General features: G+C 40.2%; 1 protein-coding gene across 1 annotated transcript in view; it reads right to left on the bottom strand.

Moving 5' to 3' along the window:
- WDR70 (WD repeat domain 70) overlaps positions 1-20,112 on the bottom strand; it is a 298,881-nt gene that overhangs the window by 18,695 nt on the left and 260,074 nt on the right. The window contains exons 14-17 of the mRNA XM_053906941.1: positions 6,948-7,048; positions 4,986-5,065; positions 2,869-2,985; positions 446-608 (exon numbers count right to left, since the gene is read on the bottom strand). Of these exons, the coding sequence (XP_053762916.1) occupies positions 446-608; positions 2,869-2,985; positions 4,986-5,065; positions 6,948-7,048 (461 nt within the window). The remainder of the gene's footprint in view (positions 1-445; positions 609-2,868; positions 2,986-4,985; positions 5,066-6,947; positions 7,049-20,112) is intronic.

The raw sequence follows: 20,112 nt of genomic DNA, 5'->3' as shown, positions 1-20,112 counted from the left end.
AAAACTCTGATGAAACTGACCTACTTTAAAAATTCACCATTTTAGGGGCGTCTGGGTGGCTCAGTTGGCTAAGTGTCTGACTTTGGCTCAGGTCATGATCTCACAGTTCATGGGTTCAAGCCCCATGTCAGGCTCTGTGCTGACAGCTTGGAGCCTGGAGCCTGATTCAGATACTGTGTCTTCCTCTCTTTCTGTTCCTCCCCCACTTGCACTCCGCCTCTCTCTCTCTCTCAAAAATAAATAAAGATTAAATTTTTTTTTTACCATTTTAAGAGTCCTAAGATACAAACAAATGCCTAGGTTCAGGACTATGAGTACCTGGCTTATTTTTCATGCTCAAGAATAGAACAAGAAATGGAGAGTTAGAACCTCAAAGCAGCCATTGTTACATTCTTTCCTATTCATTAAACATAATAATTTTTATTTTAAAGGGTTGTTTTCTTACTTAGAATATGCTGGAGAAACCCAATATGGGTTGTCTTCGGCTGCTTTAGCATGCCGCAAAATGGCTTCCCGGGGATTGCTGTCATCAGTTTTGTCCAAAGCAATGTTCTTCACAATGTATGATGACAGAGTGCCCCCATGGGTTCCAACCCGGCCACCACGACCTGTTTCAAAGGAAAAAAACCAATCAGATAATGGAATGAGCATGACAGTATATATGTATACCTTGTATACACTGTACTTATCTGAAAAGGCTGAGAATCCTTCAGTCCTGGCTTCCAAGGTGGCTAGTTACATGAGTAACAGAGTGAGGCCAGAACTTCACATTTACCCGATTTTTGGCATCCCCTATGGAATCAAGGTTTGGAGCACTCTGGGGCTTCTTCAGACCTTGGTTTGAGGTGCACAGATCTCAAGAATACTTCAGTATCATCCTTTCAGCTTTCACAACCAAAGTAGGAAATCACCAAACCTTAACTTTTCCATAACATTTTTAAATAGAAAGAGATGTTTTTTTGATGTGTTTTAGCTGTTTAACTTACATAGTGATACTAATGCAGCAGGAATTACAAATACTTTGCCATGAATATGCCTTAAAAACATTCCTCAGGCATGAACAATTGAAATTCAATTAATAAAAATAACCAATATTTGTTAGACACTATTTTTGCCTTAAACAAACACATCTTAGGGCTTGCCATCTCCCAGGTACCTTGTAGGAGAGAAAACAAGTAAGTTGAATACATTGATTCACATTATTTTATGGTGCTGGAACTGCTCCAGTAGACAGAAAGCTCTGTAAGGGCAGGGATTTGTTAAGATCTGCTAGATCCTTAACAGCTAGCCTGGTGCCTGGTACGCAAAAACGTATGACATTTTAGGAAAAATTAAAAAACAAAACAAAACAAAAACGCATGAAGAGCCAAACTGTGCTAAAAAATTAATTCTATAAATCAAAATAAGAGACTAAATAAGGCAGGAAAGAATTCATTGGGAAAGGATTTATGTGGCCAGTAACTATTACGGTACTTAGAGGAAGGAGAGAGCTCTTCAGGCTGAGGTGGTTGGGGAGGTCTTTGGGAAGAGATAGATCCAATTTGCGAAAGCTCAGAAGGCAGAGGTCACTTTGAGTGAGCGGAATGGCTTAAGTACAAAAGTATAGAAAGAGGACAATTCAATCAATGGGCATTTGCAGGCAGAAATGAACCAACAGTCAGTCATATCAGAAGATCAGAGTAGGAGAGAAGTGAGGTGGAATGCTCAGAAGTGAGTTTGAGTACACTAAGGAGAACCTTGATTCTCTGAAAATGCAAATGGAAGTGGGAAGCTTATGAAATTTGGGGGCAGTAGCAACATGAAAGCCAGAGGAGTTGGGGCACTGGGGTGGCTCAGTTGGTTAAGCACCTGGCTTTGGTTCAGGTCAATGTCTCATGATTTCATGAGTTCAAGCCCTGCATCAGGCTCTGCGCTGACAGCTCACGCTGTCTCTGTCTCTCTCAAAATAAATAAACTTAAAAAAAATTTTTTAAAAAGAAAAAAAAGAAAGCCAGAGAAATTGTAAATAAAAGCTGTGTATAAGATGGATGGAGGCAGGGTGGGGAGCAGAGAGAGAGACTGACTTGAGATAAGATGCCTAGTTAGAAGGGCTTTTCAATAATCCATGTAAGAATATTATTTGGGAACTTTGATTAGAATGGTGGCAGGGAAAATGAAAACAAAAAAAAGTTAAGATAGAGATGTGAAATGTTTCCAAAGCTGAAGGTGCAGGCCAAACAGATGTAGGCCCACAGCTGAGGTTCAAGATGAATGAACAAGTTAAAAGCTATATATAGGCTTAGGAGCCTAAGACAAGGGAAACCACACAAGCAATAGCTAGTAAAATGGGATTCCAGTAGAGGTATGTGTTCATGATAGCCAATGCTGTCTTGCTTTCTTCTGGTACCTATTTTCGTAAAAACTCTAAGGACCTTTATTCATCTTGTAGGGGAATGGGCAGCTCCATTATATCAACAAAGAACTCAATGACTGTAACTTTTTGCCTTGTGTGAAACCTAATCCAGTCTGGATTCTAGTTAAAGTACCCAAATGTTGTATATGAAGCCAATATTGAGAGCAGTGGTTTTATCACCAGGTTCTAGGAGCCCCAAAGTACTACCAAGGTCACCTAAAAGAGCTCAAGTTAGACAGCAAGCAGAGAGGGCTCTAGGCTTCCTCTCCATTTTTATCAGTCTTATGCATCAGGATTCTGCATCAGATATTTAAACAAAAAGTTGCTAAAAAGAAAATGTGTAAAAACCACCATGTAGTAAAATCTCTCTGAAGACAAAGCAGCATCCAGGCAGAAAGCATCTTTCCAATTCTATACCAGTGACCCCACCCGGCCCCTCACCCCCCTCTGCAGATCACAGGTTAGACCACAGTCACCTGGGCCCGCTACAGGAGGTTCAGGTTTATGAGACTTCAGGGGATCCAGTCTGTCCTTCTCCAGCTGTTTCCTTGTACTCCGTTGGCGGGGCTCACGGAACATAGGCAAGGCATGAGCTACGAGAAGTCACAATTGAAAAATTTTATTATAATAATAACCCTTCCATCCCAAAACATAGCTGAAGCATGACTAACTAAAAGATGACATGGAAGTCATAATGACAGCCTTCATCTAATAATAAAAGACAGTCTTACTGTAACCAATTAGCCAATTTTGTTTGAGACCAGACTCATTGTTCACCTCTGCTGGCAACTAACGCCACTCAGGAAATACTGTCAAACACTGTCACGGAGACACCAGTGAGGCTCCCCATCTTCCAAGCCACGGGTAGCAGTTAAACTTAATTTCTGTGGTTTTGAAAAGAAACACTTAATGGGACTGCTTATTTTTTCTTGCAGGACCCAAATGTGAATAATGCCAACAGCTTGCCTGTCAGCCCTGAAGTTTCCTTAGATGCCTCATGAACACTGGAATCACTTCACACGTTTCTGAAATGTGACCACCTCTCAGGAGGAGTTGACAACACTGAGTAACCGGAAGGGAGGAGCACTTAGCCCACTAAGTGGGATAAAGGTTGCCTTGAATGCATGGAGGTGCCTGAATCTCCTGGCATGGTGACTTGATGGGGACTTTTCCCTACTTCTATATGGTGGACAAAACAAAAGAATAAGAATCCAAGTAGGATTTGTCCCATTGCTATTGGTTGCTCACTCAATGTCAGAATTAAATTTCATAATATAAAACAGTATATAAATGTAAAAGGGTAACAGTGATATTCTGTGGGACAGCAAGAGGGTTATTGGGGGAAAAGTTAAGTAATGATCTTTTTCTTGACCAAAAAATATGCCAGGATTATTTCTTTGGATCCTTACATGCTGAGTGAAACCTCTTTTAAAATAGAAAAAAATTTTTCCACGGGAGTGGGGAAGAGAAGGTAATGGGTTAATAGAGGTTCAAAGGGAATTTATAATATGAATGACAGAAACGTCTAAAATACCTAAAAAATTCTTCTAGTATCCCCCTTCCCCTACCACCAGCTGGGGTCAGGACCATCTACCTCACCAGTAAAACATGCCTGCCTTGAGTCAGGGGAGCTGAGAAACACAGCCACCAGTCACTCTGTTGGGCAACACGACACAACAGTATTTTTAGGAGGGGGAAAAATAGCTTTTCACTTCAAACGACTGGAGGAATTTAAGTAGGCCGCGTGTAATTACATGAGCTAGACTGGTTGTGACACCGACTTTAACACTTCTACTCTTGCAAAAAGTGTCATGGGATCTCCTTACTGATCGTAAGCTCCACGGGACTTGGTCTTACAGGAGACCCACCACCAGAGAGAAAACCCAGCAGTACAGCGCCCCCTGGGCTTTAGATGGAGACCCCGGTAAAGTCCACAGAGCATCAGCTCATCACAATTGCTACTGCATCCAAGACGTCCTTCCTAGACACTAGTGGTGACAGATCTGAGGCTGTGACTCTGGGAAAGACAAATCTGTCAGATTAACAAGGTTGTGTGACAAACCGGACAGAAGCTACTTATTCTGGTAAGATTTCTGGTGCCCACGGTAGTTCATTTTGTATCTAAATGTCTCTGGATCTATCACATGGTCACAGAGTCTCAGAGGAAGCTGACGGAGACCCTTTGCCTAGTCTCCTCACTCTCCTGATAACGTTCAGTTGTTCAACATCATACTGCAAGTCAGTAGTAGAACTGGACAAATCCAGGTCTCCTGATTCCAAGGCCAGCACTCTTTCTTGTTTATTCTTAGAACAGATTGTTATTCTTTAAAAGGCTGCTATGGAGTAATGCATTAGGCTCAAATAGGCTTTTCCCTTTTGGGTTGAAAGTTACATGAAATTACCCTGTCTCTGTGATGAGTCACAGAAGCTAAAGCAGTTAGCTGTTACATGACTCGCAGTTCTGTCCACATGATACTTTGTAATATATGCCTGGACTGTGAAAACTTTTTCTGTCTCTAAAGCCATGAGATCAACACCACATTACAGTAGAAGAGAGAGAGAAGACGATGGAGAGACCATGCTAACAACTTACGGGTGATGATGTAGTCCTGGGTTAGAGTCTCGGCTTGTTTCGCCTTCCGCTGGGTTTTAACCACACATAATTTTGCTCCCCTGGGGCGGGTAAGAGCACATTATTTTCTTTACTTGGTCTTACAAACAGAAAGTCATGTCAAAAACATTAGATACTTTCAGGAACACACTCTGTGCACACCATCTCGCCATGTCCTTGACTTTCTAAGGGATGGCAAAAGATGGGGCCTTGGTGATAGGGGATTAAATTTATGGGAAAGCAAGTCTGTCAATCAGTGGTTACCACTGAGGGAAAGGGTTGGAGAGGTAATCAGGCAACAGAACACTAGTTTAAAAAATCTACAGAAATAACCCAAAGATGTAAGCTAAAGAGATACAAGTAAAATTAACCAGTCTTTTCACCCTGAAGGTCGCACGGTTCAAATATTAGTTTATGTCTCATATGAAAGCAACCTGGGTGGTCTACACCCCAAGTGGCATTCGTCCACATCTCTAATGTAAGAGTACGAGTGTCTGGAACTGAGTTGGCTTGGCAGTGTTGTCACGGGGCTACTGCCCAAGAATGTGTGGGGTTAACCAAAAGTTTGATTAGGACATTTCACTTCTTCTTTAGCAATAATGAGCTATCCCTCTCAGGAAGCCAATACAAATAAAAAAATTTCTTAAAGATTCCACACATAGAAGCTTCCAAATGGGTGCTATCAAATGGGGCTCATCATTTTCTCAAATGAAACAGACTCTCTCTCTCATTCTAAATTTTTTTTTTTTCAACGTTTTTTATTTATTTTTGGGACAGAGAGAGACAGAGCATGAACGGGGGAGGGGCAGAGAGAGAGAGGGAGACACAGAATCGGAAACAGGCTCCAGGCTCCGAGCCATCAGCCCAGAGCCTGACGCGGGGCTCGAACTCACGGACCGCGAGATCGTGACCTGGCTGAAGTCGGACGCTTAACCGACTGCGCCACCCAGGCGCCCCTCTCTCTCATTCTAATTACACTAGCATTTTCAATTCCTTTATTAAAAAACAAACAAAATCCTGTTTGTTCTTAAACACAATAAAAACTTTATTTTACAGGGCAAGAGTTCCAATGCTAGTGCACAAAGTTCCAAGGGAAGACCGACTGTCTGCTTCTATTTCTACCCAAACAAATTACAGCAATGAATATTCATTAACAGAGGATGAGTTTCCTTTCCTCAAAAAGGATGTGGGACCCAAAATAGGTTTACGGGGGACCCCAAAGAATTTAGCATATGAACTTTAATACTAGCTGACCAAGGTTCCCTCTAAAGAAAGAGCTAACCAAGCATCGTACCTTAACTGAGACAAACAAAACCATCCTTTTTTGGGGGGTGGTGACAAATGTCCACCTTTGTGCCCAAAGAAAATGAACACAATTGAGGAACTGGTTGAGCCTCCAGTGAAGTTTTCAGACTTTTGAAACACATCGGTATATTTAAGTCTAACATTTGGGGTGGGCACGGGATTGAAGAGGAAAGAATTTGTGCTGTCTCCTTCTGCTGGCAGAGAACAACCCCACACATCCAAACTGCTACCTGATAAAAGCCCAAACAGAAAGGGGACAAAACAGACTAGCTGTTTCCATTTCCCGTGAGGGGTGAGTTCCCTGCTTTGTTAATCCCCTACATGTATCACAGCTAATGCCATGTCCAGGGTGGTATGCAAAGTGGGCAGGACTTTTCCCCCCTTTGCACTCAACATTTCAGCTAAAGGACTGCAAATCCCCAGGAAACTTTCACTTTGAATTCTGTATGGATCAAGGGCAATATCCAAATCCTCTTTAAAGTACAATACCAGGAGTTTGAGGCTTTACTCTGTGCCAGCTGCATTTTCTAAAAGGGTGGATCCCCATCAAAGGGGGCAATAAGTAAAAGCAGGGTAGGAAAAGAAACCCTCCCCCCAGTTGTTGTCATCCATCTAAAACAGGCAAAACTTATGAAATACCTCTGACTCTTGTTGGGGTCATAATACACTTTAGCCAATCCATTTCCAGTTCCTACCATGATCTGGTTCAGCTTTGGATGCCACAGGCAGCGGACAACACTCTGAAAAGGAAAGGCATGGTAATCAACTAAAGAAGCCAAGTAAAAATGGGAAAAGTCCCGCTGGTGCTTTGATGGCTAGAGTCAGTTTACTAAACTGAATATCGTCCTGATGGTTCCCCGTAATTTTTAGGACATTTTCCTCTAAACTATAAGGCTGTGTCCCTGAGGTTCAGTTCTATTCCATCACTTGTTATCTGTGTGATACCCTTTAAAGATGAACAAGTTGTTCCTTCCGACGCCCCTCCTCTCATTTCTTGATAACCCTGCAACCACAAGGTTAGGCTTCCCCAGCTCCAGTGCCATGTGAAGCTGGCATCTCGGAATGCTGAACCCACATAACTCAGTTCTGCTTACCACTGAAGCAGATTTAGATCTCAGTGTTTCATGTTTTTATACACACAATATGTCCCTCTGGACAGCAGATTGAAGCCAGGTGGTTATTGTTTTTAGTTCACAAAGATCCAAATCTCATAAAGCTTTTTCAGGAACAACACATATTTGCAGGCATTGAATAATATCTCCCTATCTATGAGATAAACCAGCAGGACAATAGCAGAAGTAAAACAGAGACACGGCATACAAAGACTTGACATTAACCTGAATGAAAAGCTATTTAAGAGAAGGTCCACTGGAAGTTACGATCCTTTGAATTCATTACTGGTAAGGAAAATAAGTGGTGCCCTGGGGTCAAAAAGAATGAGTTCTCAGTGAGAACTACAACCTGTTTTTAATTTGTCTGTAGTAAGAGGGCCGAGGTGGGAGGTTTAGCAGGGGGGAAATGATGAAGGGGGGTGGGGGAAGATGAAGCTAAAATTGGTAGGCAGAAACACCATGTCCTAGGTTCTGTGGATCTCATTCTGATAGAACAAGTAATGAGTGGAAACATCAATTCAAGATTTATTTAGAACCATCATGAGCCAAGCAATGCGCATGGACTAAGAAAAAAGGGTACAATTAGATACTGCTATTTTAGGTTCTAATAGTAAAATGAAAATCATGGCATCCTTGTCTCCCAAATCTCTCTCGGGCTGAGTCTCTCTGGTTTCCTCTCCCTAACCATCCTGCTCCTTTGTTAAGACAGAGTATCTGTGAATCTCCTCAATCCCTTTTGATAGAAATCCTGGCTCCCCACCTGCCTGGCAAAAAGTATGCATACAGTTATTCGGCTACAAATCCTTCTCTGAGATTCCTGAGGAACTTAAGAGGAAATGTAAGAGTCTGCAGGACTTCGAATTCATGTCTGATAATACTCTTTAAGAGCGGTTCTTAAGCTCTGCACCACTGAAGACAGCTGAGATGTTCTGCTGAGAAAATAAAATCAGAGTGGCTGTTTTTTCCTGGTTGGTAGGCAGTAAAATGAAGTTAAAAGGGCAGGTTTTTACAATTTTAGGTTTTCTTTCCACAACTTTTCTTAAATCTATGGTGCCTGCTACCCAGTGTCTACCAGCAAGTGCTAAAACATGATAAAACATAAAATAGTGAGTATTAATAAAAAAAAAATCGAAAACAGTAAGCATCTTATATATAGAATGGCTTCTGGGGGAGGGTTGTCATTTTGTACACATGTCCGTGAAACCCACTTGATAATGTACGACTGTAAAAGACACATTTTATCTAACAAAACTGTGCTTGGTTGGTGAGATGGAATTAAGTATATCAACAGTTCATGGTCTACAAAGCACAGCCTGACTTACAGGTGCTCTGCCACTGAGATTAATTTGAGAACCAGGCCTTGACCACTGCAAATTTCCAGGTCATGGCCAGGTGCATGGAAACATGAGAAAAGTCACAAACATAACTTCATAAACCCTACCAAGAATAAGTTCATCCAAGTCAATACTCACCCTCATGTCACTGCTTACATGTCATCATGTGAAGACTGACCCTTTTAAAACTGTACCCCACAACTCTCCTTATTCTGCTTTTTCATGTTTCTAAAACATGTTCCACCTTTTAACATAATATATAATTTGTCGTTAATTTTGCTTATTATCTGCCTCCCCAGTGTGAACATAGTTTGCACACAGGCAGAGATCTTGGTGTGTTTCGGGTGGGAGTGTTTCCCAAATGCCCAGTTTAGTGTGTGGTGCTCAATAAATATTTGTTGCACCCAAGCCTAAATGGACTGCTTTGCTAAGTGGAGTTAGAGACAATTTTCAAGTTAAAATCATTACTACCTATGGAGAACAATTTTATTTCTCCAGATCATTATTATACTCAAATATCCTACAAACAAAGTAGGGTTCGTTTCCTCCCAGTGTGGTCCTAAATAAAGGGATGTGCATGAACCAGAGAGCGAGAGAAGATAGTAAGAGGGACTTTCAAGGGCCCTCCGAAATCCCAGCCACCTACAGATGGCCCCAGGACAGTCTTAAGGACATAGTATTAAAGGTATTTCTCTTCCTTGGTTCTCTAGAAGTCTGGCTAAGCAGTCTAAGATTACTGGTTCTCAAATATGTTTTCAAGTGAGCAGGGTGCAGAATTGGAGAAGATCCACAGTGTAGGCCTGGTAAATTCCAAGACACCCAGCCAAATAGGCAGTTTCCAGGGGCAGCAGGTTACCGTTACTCTCTCCCTCTACGCTGAGGGTGTAAATGTTAGAGAGAGGCCAACTGCCCAGGCCAACAGACCAATGTCTGATTGCTTTCTAGGGAGTCCAAAGTCAGGGCACTGCACCTCTATTCCTGTTCACGTCCTCTACCCTCTACAGCTCTTAGACGCACACATGGCTGGTCAGCATAAACACTCAGGGAGAAGCACATTTACCCTCCTTTTCACATGGAAGCAGGGAGAATGCAAATAAGACCCGCTGAACTAAACAGTCATTCCAGAGCTCCATCCATTGTGGCGATGAGTCACCAAAGCAGCCAATGAGGGCTCTGCGAGCAGTCTAACTTAGGCAAAGGATACTTAAGGCTCAATTACCCTAAGACTGGTTATTAATCAAATACTACAGGGATTCCAAAACATGGAATGAAGAAACAGAATTCAAAGTCAAAGGTGGGTGGGCCTTTTCTGTTTATTAATATTTATTGTGTGTGTTTAGCTAACCTTTGTAAACTTTGCAGCTAATGCGGCTCCACACTTTGTCCTGTCAAGGAAATGCATCTTAGAGCAGAGAGCTGGCCATCTGCCAAACCAAACAATCCCTGAGACAGCGGCAGGGCTGGGGAGCAAGCCGAGCTGCCACGCTGCTAACTTGTCAAACATACATACCGGGCTTTACTTAACAACAATGGGACACGTGCCTGCTAGAAACCCAACGAACTATCAGAAGACAGATGAGCTATAGTTACTTAAAGAGAGTGCATTCAATCAAGCAACCATCCACCCAAGACTTCCTTCGTCCTCTGGCCTGGAGGAGGTACTTCTGTGGCTGGGGGTTGACACAGTTAGACTGACAGATTTCCTGAGCAATGCAGCAAACATAGGGTACATAACATGTCTGAATGGCAGGACCAGAGAAGAATATGGCGCGAGAGCTACAAGGATCCAAGGAAAAGCCTTCACACCGTATCATGAGATTCAAATGGCGGAAGACTACTATAGTGCAAAGAACTAGATTCTGAAAATAGTCTGCATCTTTTAATATACTGATTTGCTTAATTAAATTAATAAAGCATTTTATTCTCACACTAAGCTACTTCATCCTACCAAAACAATGCGGGTCCACTAATGGCCTCCTCTAGCTACCTAAGCTGAACTCCATTTTAGCATAAAATTAGGTTCAGTCTTGTAGACCAAAGCCTACCTTCATTTTAGCATTATAATTTGGTAGTGCAGAGTAACCACAATCTGCCCCAAAGGTACTTAACTCTAGCAGCAGCCAGAAAGAGACGGTACTAGGGCTGGAGATCATAAACAAGATGACAGGAAGGAGGTACGAGACTAATGTGCTTAATACAGAGATCTTTCTTCTCCGCAGGGACCAAAGGAAAAAGAGGGCGGTGGGCTGGGGAGAAAAAGAGCACTGTGTACAAATAGCAGTATCAATATTCCAAAACAGGAATTTCGGAATTACCCCTCAGCAAAAATAAAAAGGCCACAAAAAATTCCAAATAATTTGTTTCTGTGGTTTTTCTGGTTTACTTTAAGCAAAATCATGGAAGCAAATAAAGACAGGAGAAGGAAACCAATGAGAGAAATGAATTTATATTTTAGGACATGGTGGGAAGGGAACTACTAAGTATCTGGAACTTTATATTATTTAAAGTAATTGAATCCTTGCAACAATACTACAAAATTAGTAACGTCAGTCTCATTTCACAAGAACAAGAAACGGAGGCTTGTAGGAGGGTGTATGACTTTCCTAAGGCCACATAACTTGTAGAGAGAGGAGCTGGGATCAGTGGGGAGGTTTTCTCAACTCCAGTGCTCATTTCCTGATACTACTTAATTATGCAAAGTCCTGTTTTAGAAGATGGGGAGGAAGGGCTGTGGGAGATTTGAAATCATTCCCAAACCCACCTCAGCCAGAAGTAGAAATCTTAGCAAGTTTATATTAAAAAGCAGATGGTATAACTAAAATCATAAAGGAAAAGGCCCACTACTACCCAGGTCATAAATGTTACTATAAAAGAAATCAATGCCTGTGTAATATCCGAGGCATCTGTAATACACATATCTAAACACACCCTTATTCTACTTTACATGCTAAAAGAAGCCTAACATCCTTCATAATTTTATATCTTAAACATGATTATGATGAAACACACTTCCTGATCCTTCCCAGCTGCTGACCCACACTGTAAAGCAAACTCCATCTGGTTTTTTCATGTTTGGTTTTTGTCACATAGTACACGAATGGATAACTTAACTAGCGATCCTTTGGGAGAACAAGCATTTTTCAGAATTTTCAAATAAGGAGCCTTACACCTGTCTATGAAGGAGACGGTCCAATTGTTTTGCAGACCTGTGCAGTGGCAGCCTTGTAGTCATGGACATCCTCGGGAATACCCAGTGCATTTGAGTGGCTGCTTGTGCGCTGATTCCCAAGGCTAAGATCACAGATCAAGATGAGTCCAAAATAAACAAAAAGCAGATGAAAATGGAAAAATACTGGAGAAAGAACTTTCTTCAAATTTCACTCACCCAAGGTTTATTTCACAGAAGGAAAAACTGCTTTCTAGATTAAAATACTGAACCACAGAGGTAGAAGAGTAAGATGGGAATTCTTTATACTTTTCTAGGCTGTTTGTCCTGTCCTGCCAAAGCTCTGCTTTTCCCAAACTTGGATTATTCTGCAGTATGCATGGACCATGGGGCTCGGCCTCATCCCTCTGAAGTTCAGAAAGCAAACCTGGTGAATAAGCCTCAGTCTCCAATAAATACAACTCTTCAACACCCACCTGATCTCCATGGAGACATCCCTCAAATGGAAAAAATTAAAGACAGACATTTTCTCTGCTCTTCTAAGTCCACACCTATCCTTTTTTTCCTCCTCCAACTCCAAGGAAGCCCTACCATGAAGGCCAGACATGTACCAACCGTCACTCTCTGCTGGAAATCTTCTCAACATTCCCCCCTTCCCTGCCCCAAATAATTTTCTGATAACCCAGATAGCATCTCAATGGTGAAAAGAAAAAAAAGGCCACACCATTTTTATAGATGTAGGGTTTGCTGCAGAAAAACCAAACAAGGAAAATGTTGCTCTATACCTGCCATAAATATCTGATAAAGATGTACAGATTATGCCTTTTACAAACTAGCACCCAATTATCGAATTAATTCTCATCAAACCCATGAAAAATTCATTTATTAAAATCTTTTCATTTTCCGCCTATGCTCTAAAATTAAGGTAACTGTTAAAGCAACAAAAATCCGAAAACCTGGTAGTTGTCCTCAGCACTAAATGAATCACATCTGTATCTGATAATAAAAATGCCTAAAGAATGTCATCACAAGAAAAAGTTCTCAGAGAAAACGGAAGGTCTCTTGGGTAAGAAAATTAAATACAATTTTCTTCGTCTAATTCAAAACACTAATGTTAGTTCGCTCCAATCCACTTATTTGAGAAGAATTTATAAAGGCAAAGAAAGCACAAATAATGACTGAAGAAAACTGGTAATTACTCTCATTAACAACATTCTGGGAGCAGGAAACGGGAGGCTGGAAGCTGGAGTCCACAAGATGAGTGACACCTGTGGTGAAGCCCACCAGGCAACTATCCCAGAGGTCCCACACCACAGTGATCCACATAGAAGCAGCACTTACTGGAGGCACAGTCCCACAATTCTGGCAGAGCTTCCCACTGGTGGGCACAGGATAGTTCCAGGTGTGCTGAAACAGGGAGCTGTTCGGGACTGAAATGGGCCTAGGGCACTAGAGCCTTAGGCAAATCAGTTCCAGCAAAGAGGAGCCTTATCTGTTTATACCACACATTATCATTATGGGCACCAGGTTGAGAAAAAGCTTCCAAAGCACTACCTAATGCCATGTCTCTCACTCTAATCTACACAGACCCAGGACTCTTTATCCTTCTTCATTTATGAAGAGTTAGAGATGGCCAAGGGCGTACATGAAAAACCCACAGCTAACATCATATTCAGTGGTGAAAAACTGAGAGAAAAAAGAGAAAATGGTGAAAATTCAGTGGTGAAAAATTCAGTGGTGAAAAAAAAAGAGAAAATCTTTCTCCTAAGATCAGGAACAAGATAAAAATGTCCACTCTCACCATTTTTATTGAACATAGTACTGGAAGTCCTAGCTATAGCAATCAGACAAGAAAAAGAAATCAAAGGCATCCACACTGGTAAGGAAAAAGTAAAACTTTTCTATTTGCAGATCACATGACATTATATATAGAAATCTCTAAAGACCACCAAAAAACTATTAGAACTAACAAATGAATTTGGTAAGGTCACAGGAAACAAAATCAATATACAGAAATCCATCACATTCCTATACACTAATAATAAAGTGGCAGAAAGAGAAATTAAGAAAACAATCTCATTTAAATTGCACCCAAAATAACAAATTACCTAGAAATAAGCTTAACCAAAGAGGGGAAAGACCTTTATTCTGAAATAAAAAACAGTGATGAAAGAAATTAAAGATGACACAAATGGTAAGATGTTCCATGCTCATGGAGTGGAAGAAAAAACATTGTTAAAATGTCCACATTACCTAAAGCAATCTATGGATTTAATGCAATCCCTATCAAAACACCAACAGCATTCTTCACAGAACTAGAACAAAGAATTCTTAAAATGTGTATGGAACCACCAAAGACCCCAGATAGCCAAAGCAATCTTGAAAAAGAGGAACAAAACCGGAGGTATCACAATCCCAGATGTCAAGATATACTACACCAAGCTGCACTAATCAAAACAGTATAGTACTGGCACAAAAATAGACACATATATCAAGAGACCAGAATAGAGAGCCCAGAAGTAAATCCATAATTATACGGTCAATTAATCTTCAACAAAGGAGTCGAGAATATGCAATGGGGGGAGAAAAAAACAGTTTCTTCAACAAATAGTGCTGGGAAAACTGGATAGCTACATGAAAAAGAAATGAAACTGGACCCCCTTCTCACACCATATACAGAAATAAACTCAAAGTGGATTAAGGACCTAAATGTGAGACCTGAAACCATAAAAATCTTAGAAGAGAGCACAGGGAGAAATTTCTCTGACACTGGTCATGGCAACATTTTTCTAGATATGTTTCTTAAGGCAAGGGAAACAAAAGCAAAAACAAACTATTGGGTCTACATCAAAACAAAAAGCTGCTGCACAGCAAACTATCAATAAAACTAAACAACAACCTACTGAATGGGAGAAGATATTTGCCTATGACATATCCGATAAAGAGTTAGTATCCAAAATACATAAAGAACTTATATAACTCAACACCCAAAAAACAATCTGATTAAAGAATGGGCAAAGGACTTGAACAGACATTTTTCCAAAGAAGACATGTAGATGGCCAAAAGACACATGAAAAGATGCTCGATATCACTCATCATCAGGGAAATGCAAATCAAAACCACAATGAGATATCACCTCATACCTGTCAGAATGACTAAAATCAAACACACAAGAGACAACAAATGTTGGTGATGATGTGGAAAAAAATATACCCTTACTCACTGTTGGTGGAAATGCAAACTGGTACAGTTTTGAGGAACTTGAGGTTCCTCAAAAAATTAAAAATATAATTGCCGTATCATCCAGTAATTCCACTACCTAGGATTTACCCAAAGAAAATGACAACACTAATTCAAAAAGATATACGCACCCCTATGCTTATCGCAGCATTATTTACAATACCCTAATTACGGAAGCAACCCAAGTGCCCATCAAAGGACGAATGGATGAAGAAGATGTGGTATATATATACAATGAAATATTACTCAGCCATAAAAAAGAACGAAGTCTTGCCATTTGCAACAACATAGAAGGATCTTCAGGGTATAATGCTAAGTGAAATAAGTCAGTTGGAGAAAGACAAATACTATGACCCCACTCATAAGTGAAATTTAAGGAGCAAAACAAACCAGCAAAGATAAAAAGAGACAAACCAGAGTTAAGAGTCTCTTAACTATAGAGAACAGATGGTTACCAAAGGGGAGGGGGGTGGAGGATAGGTGAAAGAGATGATGGGGATTAAGAGTATACTTCTCCTGATGAGCACCGAGTAACATAAAGAATTAAGTCACCATATTGTACACCTGAAACTAATACAACACTGTGTGCTAACTACACTGGAATTAAAACTTTAAAAAAGATAGAGATGGGCATAAAGATAATAACCATACATCCTCTTCTTATATGAATAAACAAAGAACAAGTGGATAAAGCTGTTAAATCCCTAACTACAAGATAAGAAATATACATAATTAGATCTTGGAAATCATCAAGTATGTAAACCCTCTCCCTCCTCCCCCCAAGTAAAGGAAAAACTCAATGTTCAAAAATGAACTATACAGGATATGTAAAGCACTATTCATCTTAATATAGTACGGGTAAAGATGTTTTACTAATCATACTCTTTTACTTAGTCCTTTGGGGGTCTCGCAACCCCTCCTCATTCATGACATAGCATTATCTATCACTCCAAAAAAGAAAAAAACAACACTATCCTGGGATATGTGTTAATTATAGATCCCTTTCTTCCTCACACTATATATAATTGTGGGAGTTTGGCCAGAGTTCCAACAGAACAGCTGGAAAACTTGTTACCAAAGATCGTTCATCAAATTCAAGTTGGGAGAGGAAAAACTGTCACAGAATGTCCTACAAGACATGAAGTCTTTCACTGGTCTGCTATCAGTGGGAAGTAATACAGTGTTGGGGTTAGACAACAGAGCACTAGTCGTTAGTGCATTATATGTTTCCACATTGTATAAAGAATAGTGTGTCATTCTCAACACCTTTAAACATCTATAAAATCAAGTTCTCTGGCTATTCGGGGTCTTTGTGGTTCCATACAAATTTTAGGATTGCTTGTTCTAGCTTTGAGAAGAATGCTGGTGCAATTTTGACTGGGATTGCACTGAATGTGTACAGTGCTTTGGGTAGTATTGACATTTTAACAGCATTTATTCTTCCAATCCATAAGCATGGAATGCTTTTCCATTTCTTTGTATCTTCTTCAATTTCCTTCATAAGCTTTCTATAGCTTTCAGCATACGGATCTTTTACATCTTTGGTTAGGTTTATTCCTAGGTATTTTATGATTCTTGGTGCGAGTGTGAATGGGATCAGTTTCTTTATTTCTCTTTCTGTTGCTTCATTATTGGTGTATAAAAATGCAACCGATTTCTGTACATTAATTTTGTATCCCTCGACTTTGCTGAATTCATGTATCAGTTCTAGCAGACTTTTGGTGGAGTCTGTCGGGTTTTCCATGTAGAGTATCACGTCATTTGCAAAAAGTAATATTGAAGAAAACCAAAGTGGGAGGCATCACAATCCCAGACTTTAGCCTCTACTACAAAGCTGTAATCATCAAGACAGCATGGTATTGGCACAAAAACAGACACATAGACCAATGGAATAGAATAGAGACTCCAGAATTGGACCCACAAATGTATGGCCAACTAATCTTTGGCAAAGCAGGAAAGAATATCCAATGGAAAAAAGACACTCTCTTTAACAAATGGTGCTGGGAGAACTGGACAGCAACATGCAGAAGGTTGAAACTAGACCACTTTCTTACACCATTCATAAAAATAAACTTAAAATGGATGAAAGACCTGAATGTGAGACAGGAAACCATCAAAACCCTAGAGGAGAAAGCAGGAAAAAAAACCTCTCTGACCTCAGCCGTAGCAATTTCTTACTTGACACATCTCCAAAGGCAAGAGAATTAAAAGCAAAAATGAACTATTGGGACCTCATGAAGACAAAAAGCTTCTGCACTGCAAAGGAAACAATCAACAAAACTAAAAGACAACCAACGGAATGGGAAAAGATATTTGCAAACGACATATCAGACAAAGGAATAGTATCCAAAATCTGTAAAGAACTCACCAAACTCCACACCCGAAAAACAAATAATCCAGTGAAGAAATGGGCAGAAGACATGAATAGACACTTTTCTAAAGAAGACATCCAGATGGCCAACAGGTACATGAAAAGATGCTCAATGTCACTCCTCATCAGGGAAATACAAATCCAAACCACACTCAGATACCACCTCATGCCGGTTAGAGTGGCTAAAATGAACAAATCAGGAGACTATAGATGCTGGAGAGGATGCGGAGAAACGGGAACCCTCTTGCACTGTTGGTGGGAATGCAAACTGGTGCAGCCACTCTGGAAAACAGTGTGGAGGTTCCTCAAAAAATTAAAAATAGATCTACCCTATGACCCAGCAATAGCACTGCTAGGAATTTACCCAAGGGATACAGGAGTGCTGATGCATGGGGGCACTTGTACCCCAATGTTTACAGCAGCACTTTCAACAATAGCCAAATTATGGGAAGAGCCTAAATGTCCATCAACTGATGAATGGAGAAAGAAATTGTGGTTTATATACACAATGGAATACTACGTGGCAATGACAAAGAATGAAATATGGCCTTTTGTAGCAACGTGGATGGAACTGGAGAGTGTGATGCTAAGTGAAATAAGTCATACAGAGAAAGACAGATACCATATGTTTTCACTCTTATGTGGATCCTGAGAAACTTAACAGAAGACCAGGGGGGAGGGGAAGGGGGAAAAAAAAGTTACAGGGAAGGAAGGAGGCAAACCATAAGAGACTCTTAAATACTGAGAACAAACTGAGGATTGATGGGGGGGTGGGAGAGAGGGGAAAGTGGGTGATGGGCATTGAGGAGGGCACCTGTTGGGATGAGCACTGGGTGTTGAATGGAAAACATTTTGACAATAAATTATATTTAATGTAAAAAAATCAAGTTTTTCTTTTCTGATATTTTGTAAAGGAGTCAAGTATTTTTCTCCTTCAGGGTTGTACTATCAAGTGGCTAATTCTTCACTCAGTTTTGTCGTTCATGGTAATCGTATCTATACAAGGAAATATAAATAAGTTTAAATACCAATTAAATAAAATCCCAAACTGTCATGTAGAGAAGGGAAAAAATGTTTCTATTTAATCAAAAGGGTAATACTGACTTTTGCCACTGTTTTTACTTGTCCAGAAATGGAAGCAAAACAGTAAACAGAAAACATTTCTTTGAAACTGCTGACACCGATAAGTAGCAGATACCTTTTAATATAGCATGTTACAGGGTTAAATGTCACTAGAAAATGAGTAAACTATTAAACTGAACAAGCCCTCCTTTTGGTCCTCATTCTTTCGCTTTCAATGATTTATGAAGTCTAAAGTAGCATGTGATTGCCACTTCAACTCAATATAACTCTAAAAATGAGATCATTTCACACAGATTCTCAAATAGATAATTACAGGAAAGGCATCTCACTATAGACTTTGAATGTGAATTCCTATAGCAACCATTATTTCAAAGAAGAGCATGGCTGAAAAGAGAGTATCAGAGATAAGAGAAATGTTGAGAAAATATGAGCCACAAGGAAATGTTTAAAAAAAAAAAAAAACAACTAAGTTTGGTTCCCTTAGACAAGACTGAACAGAAACTTTATAAGAGGAAACAGAGGATGTTGGCCAGCTGTTCTCCAACTCCATGAGGACTGGAGTAAAGGATGTGGGCTCTAAGCATACGAATGTGAGGCTAAAGTACAGAGGAAAAAGAAAAAGATCTGATGGTAAGAGATTTCAACAGGAATGAACTCTCTGGGCTGCAAAATCTTCTCTTAAGTCTAAATTTCATATAAAAGAGGTAAGCTGTGGTTCACAGAACAGGAGACAGATTCTGGAAGATCATATTGAGAAACTGAACAAAGTATGCTTGATGCCAGATGGCAGCTAATTAAGCAAAAGCCAGGAGCTTTGCCTGTGGCGCAGTTATGTCAAGGGAACATGCCACCAGAATAGGAGAAGGGACCTACACCAAGATCAATGACAGTATTTTACTTCCTATGATATGAATGTCCTCACAAACGTGCAGGAATCTTAGAAGCTTCCTCCTAGTCACATCTACTGCAATCTGTACTACTTCATTATGCATTTTCCATTACCATTGTCATTTTTTTAATGAAAAAAAAAAAAAGAAAAAAGAAAACTGATTTGGGTGAGACAAAGGAAACATTCCACTCAGTCCTCCCTCCGAACACAGTTATATAAGACAGAAGGCATGGAACACCTACTCGAGGACTCTGAAAAGTAAATAGTATAGGTGGATTGGGGAATTAGTCCCAAATTCAAAGCATCACTGAAGCAGAAGTGAGTTTACCATTTCCCTCATTCTGGTACTTCCTCTATCCCCCACCCCAAATCTGTGATGCACAAAAATATCAAAATTTGAAAAAGACAGGTGAGTCCAACTCAGTTTTCCTTTTGCCTTAAGCTTTAATACAGCTTGGCACAGCACTGTTATTCATCCCACTTTTGTTTAAAACACTGGTATATTATTCATCCTGGATTTTTTGCATTGATTTTCATTTTTTATAATGTTGCATTAAAATGTCATTTATCTTGGGGTGCCTGTGTGGCTCAGTCAGCTAAGCGACTGA

This window comes from Panthera pardus, unplaced genomic scaffold (genome assembly GCF_024362965.1).
Source record: "Panthera pardus isolate Hobbes unplaced genomic scaffold, ASM2436296v1 HiC_scaffold_2, whole genome shotgun sequence".
Classification (NCBI taxonomy): domain Eukaryota; kingdom Metazoa; phylum Chordata; class Mammalia; order Carnivora; family Felidae; genus Panthera; species Panthera pardus.
This window is presented reverse-complemented; position numbering and strand designations above follow the sequence as displayed.